At 39.1% G+C, this 6,000-nt stretch overlaps 1 protein-coding gene across 1 annotated transcript in view; it reads left to right on the forward strand.

The window, feature by feature from the left end:
• LOC119382480 (C-Jun-amino-terminal kinase-interacting protein 4-like) overlaps positions 1-5,011 on the forward strand; it is an 81,771-nt gene extending 76,760 nt beyond the window's left edge. The window contains 2 exon segments of the mRNA XM_049412212.1: positions 2,748-2,888; positions 3,364-5,011. Of these exon segments, the coding sequence (XP_049268169.1) occupies positions 2,748-2,888; positions 3,364-3,503 (281 nt within the window). The 3' untranslated portion in view covers positions 3,504-5,011.
• The last annotated feature ends 989 nt before the right edge of the window (positions 5,012-6,000 follow it).

Below are 6,000 nucleotides of genomic sequence, written 5' to 3' on the forward strand. Positions count from 1 at the left end.
TATGGGTTGTAAGAATGCTGAAACTTTTTTTCTTGTAATTTAGAGTATGTTTATCAATATCTGAACCAAAAATGTTTTTCTACCGCTCAACATTTATTTATGCACGAGACGGTTAAAGAGACTAAAGAGAAATTGGTCCAATTTCATCACTCCGCAAAATTATTAGTGGCCACTTTTTGAAAATCTCAAAGTGGCAATGGGCTCTTTGAAGGAAGGACCTCAATTCTCCCATGGGACCTGACCACCTGTCTCCACTAATTAAAAAGCAAATAATTAAATTTCTATAATTAATGCTATATTTCTCTATATATGTCTCTATGTATGTCACATTTCTCTATATGTCTCTAGTCATCTTAAGATGACTGCCAACTTGGAAAACGTAATGATGAAAGCAGTGAGCAAATATCACAATTCTTTCATTTTGAGAATTTTTGGACACATTTCTTAAAACACCAGGTGTGTGTGTGTGTGTGTGCGTGTGCGTGTGTGGCTCAGTAATGTTAGGAAGGTTGAGGTTGTAAAGGGAACTCTGCTTTAAAACAGAAAAAAGCTGCATAGGTATACAAGGGTCAGCACTTCCGTTTTAGTATATTGAAAGTCCATACTCAAGGCAGAGTAAAAAGGGAAAGTAATGTGTATGCTGCACTTTAGAAATATGAAGCAACACATTGCGGTAATTAGCAACAAATGAAACTGCTATAGTAACATCAGTGTGAGTTATTGCCAGAAATGGCGACATGCATACAGTGTAGTTAGTTTTGGACTGAGAACATTCTCAGAGTCAGGTGAACTGAAACAATTCCAACTTAGTATGTATGAATGTTTCTAAACATAAACCCTGACAGAAATTGCAATTGAATCTTGGGGTAGTGTTCTGTAAACTGTTATGATTAGTATTTGTTCTTGTGACTGAAGCAAGAAACATCTCTGTTTTACGTATTGCACAGCAAGCCATCTGTCATATCTGGATTCCAAAGTGACCGTTTGATTTGTTATGCTTTGGTGCTTTTCTGTGATCGCAGAATAACCTTATGTTATGTAGTCTAGAAACTGGAAAAGTAATGTGACCCACAAGTTATAACAGGCGTTCCTGGTTCAGACATGTCAGAACAATTCTTAAGAAGGCTAATGAAAAATCTTTCTCTAAAGAATTTTACAGCTGGTGTTTTTCTAAATACCGAATTGGTGAAGTGACAGTAAAGAACACTTACTTTGAAAGAACTATTCACCTACACAATGATTTCTCAGTACCTTTGGAATAATTTAAAAGGATAGAAATTGATTTATAGGTAGTTTTTGTTATCTTTTTGTACATCAGTATTTTTTGCTTCATTACTTCAAGGAACTCATTAGCAAATAAAGAAAAATTAAATACATCTCAAAACAGGCAGAATTTCAGTCCAGGCCAAGTTGTAAGGCTGTCATAAGTATGAAATGTTTGATTGATTTCGTGTTCTCTGTCTCTGTGTTTTAGAGACTCTAGCCCTTTGAGGGTTTTCGCATTGCCTGTATGTTTAAAATGTGCGCCTTTTTCGATCATTTCTCTCGCTTGGCATGTACTGCCACGCTTCGGGAATACGTGGAATATGTTTTCATCCGCCGATGTCTCTCCGTTGGGTTTTTTTTTTTTTGCTTTCCAAAGTGGCGTAGTGGCTTTCACTTGCGCATCAGAACGCACGCACGCAGTACGGCTGGTTTCAGTTTCGTCCATTGTGTGGTTATCGCTTCTGCCACCTGCAAAGCTGATGGCTGTCTGGTTTCTAATCTCTCAAAGGGTGACCGCTTGTGACTCTCTCGTTTATTGCTCCCCGGGGCGCGATTACATCTGTTTCCGTGCGGCGCTAAATTACACAAATGACACCGCCATGGTTACGTTTCCTGTTTTTTTGGGGCGCACACCAGAGTACTGGAAAAGTACTCTGGTGTGCTTATTTTTGTATGTCTGTGAGCTATGTTTAATACAATGCATAACTTAAATTTATAAAAAATAGAATAAGTGTTTTTTTTTTAGGATTTTGCTTGATGTTACTATGAATATACCATGTGTATGTAACAACAAAAATGACATATTGTCACTTTACGGTCACGCAAAAAAAATTCTAGACAATATTTTTAGATAGAATTGTCTGAAGAATTTATTTCAGCAATAAAAAAAATTACACATTTTTGGACTGCATTTCGTGAAAAAATTCGACCCTCAAAGGGCTGGTAATGTATAGCTGGCTCACTGTGGTGGCTTTTGGCGAGGTCAATGATGTCACTTGTGCACTGTCGTTTCATTGTACAAAATTTCTGACTCACCATCCATAGTGTAATTAAAGAGAGTATTTATTTATTCCATGTTTTGTTTCTGTGTTTTATATTTGTACATGTGGTTCCTTTGGTACACCAATTAGGCTGATACAAGGTTAAACAATAAATTGAAGCTCAGCCTAGACTTGTCATTTTCTTCTAATTAGCTGTATATTTTGTCTTTAATCTGTGAATTAATTCTGACACTCTTGGTCACCCCCCCCCCCAGACGTCTTTCTTTGAACATGAAAGATACAAGGAGAATACCTTGTCAATTCACAGCAATTAATGCTCCCTTAAAACATTCCTTGAATTTTTTATTGTTTAATTTAAGGTGCCGTTGGCCTTCCTTCTGTGTTTTTTATGATACAGTTGCCGACCACGTGAGCAACCTTTCTGCCCCCATTTTGTGAGTGTAATGTCCCTGATGTGACCTGTGATTATCTCTTCATTAGGTACTGGTGGCATGGGTTCTTCAGACAAAGAAGGTGCATCTGAAGAAAAGACTGGAGACATAGCACTGGGCTCTGAAGATGCTTCTCCAAAGTGCATGCTGGTTTTGTCTGGTGGCGAAGGCTACATTGACTTCCGAGTTGGTCAGTTTCACCAGTGATTTTGGCTACCCTTTTCATGCGTGGAAGCTCTAACTAGTTGAACTTGTTGTTAGCATGGACACACAGAAATGGAGTTCATGTCAGCTTTGGATTCGGCACATGGCTAAATGTGGACTTGTTCCACGTGTTAAGTTTTTGTCCTTGGTCAGATAAATGTTTAGTATCTTACATATCTCGTGTCAGTTTGCATAGGCTTGATGTATGGTAAAATATTTCAACTGCAACAGCTAGCCTATAACTTTAGTTAGTAATGTTTTCATAAAATTTCTGTTTACCTCGAATTGTTCACTCTTCTAGCGATCGAAAGCTTAACATTACATCTGTTTAAGTTCCTTTTGTAAGGCACTTAAATTAGTATTAAAAGATGGCTTGACTATTTGAAAATTATTATGAGCATATGAGAATGCACCTTGAAGATATCGCATTATTTATACAATTGCTGTTGTGCTTTTCAAAGGAGACGGTGAGGAAGAAGAATCAAGTGGGGATCGCATCTCGGCAGCTATTGGAGCACCTGTCGAGAAGAAACTGCACCAGGGCACAACCAAGAGTGAACGGAGTCACCTCATCGTCTGGGAAGTGGCACTAAATGAGTGATTGTTGAATTTAGTAGCACTACTGGACTACTTGCGATTTCAGGCCACCATGGGGTGTCGTGATGTACCATTTACTTTGTTGCCACTCTAAGTTCGAATATTGTTTCTTAGTTTATTCCCTGTGACTGGCCTGTGCCTGAATTTGTGAGTGCTGAGAGTATTGTTGCCGCTGTGCTCTTTATCAGGCCTTGTTTTTTGAGGTAGATGTCCATAGAGTATGTGTAAAGTATTTTTTAAAGGGACATCAGCATTTTTTTTCTATGCCTCTCTTAGCCTTTTCTGACGAAGGAGTATGTCCCGACGCATTTAGTTTGTTGGCTGCGGTTTTGTGCGAGTTGTAAACTGCACTGTCTTGGGAAGACGGTCTGTACAGTTCTGACATTTTTAGCTCTTTTTGTGTTGTTCTTCAAGGCAGGAACTTTATGGCGGCCACCCAGGCAAGCAGGGATGAAGATGCGAATACAATGGTACTTGAGTACATGCTAGATTTTTCATGTGTTGCACAAGTGCATTCAAGCACTTTGCAGTGGGCAGTTGAACGACTTGCGAGCTTCTTGATGCATTGTAAATCTTGTCGCATTACTATGTCAGAAAATAGAATGGAAAGCTGAGCTATATATAAAAATGGTTCTGCCTGTTGTGCCACATTGGCTTATACATACTATAAATACATAGCTGTAGCATACCTCATTCAGAGATATACAAACATAATATATATGTATATGCTTATTGTCTATGCAGTCAGTGATGTTTTATGTAGACCACCCTGCTTTTGATGTATTGTTGTTTCTTTTGTAAACTTGGGTTTCGTGGCTGCATGTAAAGCACTCTATATTTATACCTGCAGCATCTGTGCTAATGATGCACATGTACGATAGCTAATTCCTGTGACAGAAGTGCTTCTGCTTTGAGCTGGTATTATAAAGGCTACTCAAAATCTGAAGAATGCCGTGTCTTGTAAATTTCCTTATATAAGCTTACCCCATGTTCAACTATTGAACCGTTTACGTGTAAAAAATGTTTGCTTTTAATCTTGTACGTGGCATTATACATTTTTTGCTCATTCTTACAAATGTTGCCAGCTTTTCTACAGAATGTAGTGCAAACACATTGATGTTCCGGTGATGTGGCATGAAAGGTGGAAATTACATTATGCGATGTTTCTTTGTGGACATTTGGCTCAACTGTATTTATCAAAATTTCTTATAGAAATATAGATTTTTCTCCCTGCAGTAGCCACCTGCATTGAAGTCACGTATTCTAATACCTTGCTTCGCACTATAAAGTGCCACCATATTGCAAGTGGTTCCTGCTGGGGCACAAATTGCCACAACCTAGTACAGAATGCAGATTGTTTGTAACACACAGTCGACTTACAGTGTTTCTTTGCTCATGTTTTATAAATGAGTGGGTGAATAATGTTAGTAAGGGAGTTTGTAAGAAGGAAGCACATGAGGGTGCAAGGCATTCTGAATGAAGGTTTTTATGCCCGATTAAAGAATTTGAAGCCGAGCCTTTGCAGCCTGTTTCTTCTTCATTGCTATAGTCATACACAGGCTTGTATGCACCAATTACACATGATTAATTACTTGGAGTCAATTACATTGTTCTGGCAATTTGTAATTGATCAGTCTTTTTGTCAGTTAATGCTCACTGTAGTTTGTTTTTCGGGGTAATCACACATTGGTCACATTATTGACTGAGAAGACAGACATAACAGGCAACACAGCTATGAGCGCCTAAATTTTGTGGTAACTACAGTAGATTGTCTGCGGTCACACCACAAGCTGCCTTGTGATTGCTCATGTTCAGAAAGGCAAACAGTGGTACTCTATCTTTATTTGATAAAAATGAAGATGAGGGTTTAACGGAAACCCGTCTGGTTGAGAGGCATTGTGATAGAAAGTAAAAGAACACCGACCACAAAAGAATAAAATGATGCTTCAGCTCCCCTGATGGCACCCTTGTTCACAGTCTTACTCCCTTATCTTGATGCTCCACCAGATGTTGGCTGACTAATTGAACCGGCATTGCTCTGGCTTGATGGCAATGGCAACTTCACCTTTTCATTAGCTATACCTTCTCCTAGAAAGTCCGAGCCCCAGCAGATGCAAAGAGCTGCACTTCATAAAAGACCCACTCACAAGTTTCACAGCTATGTAGCCACAATCTTGTGCATAAGGTGTTCATATACGACACCATTCATCACTCAAGCACACATATCCAGTTTGCAATATTGGTGCCTGTGTTAAAAAAAAATTAAATATTAGGGAGCATCTATGTTTAAAGACTGGGTGTGCAAACACGGACACTAGGGAAGTCAAGACATCACAAACGCCGACTAACAACTGAAAAGGCATGCAGCGGCAGAAAAGTAGGCACGAAAACATCTCCGCATGCCCAGGCAAGAGGCGATACCTACCAGTCCGGCACGCGTGGGCGTCTACGTGACAGATACAGTGATGGAAGTGACACGTTGCTTTTTGGAGCAGCTATTG

This window comes from Rhipicephalus sanguineus, chromosome 2 (genome assembly GCF_013339695.2).
Source record: "Rhipicephalus sanguineus isolate Rsan-2018 chromosome 2, BIME_Rsan_1.4, whole genome shotgun sequence".
NCBI lineage: Eukaryota > Metazoa > Arthropoda > Arachnida > Ixodida > Ixodidae > Rhipicephalus > Rhipicephalus sanguineus.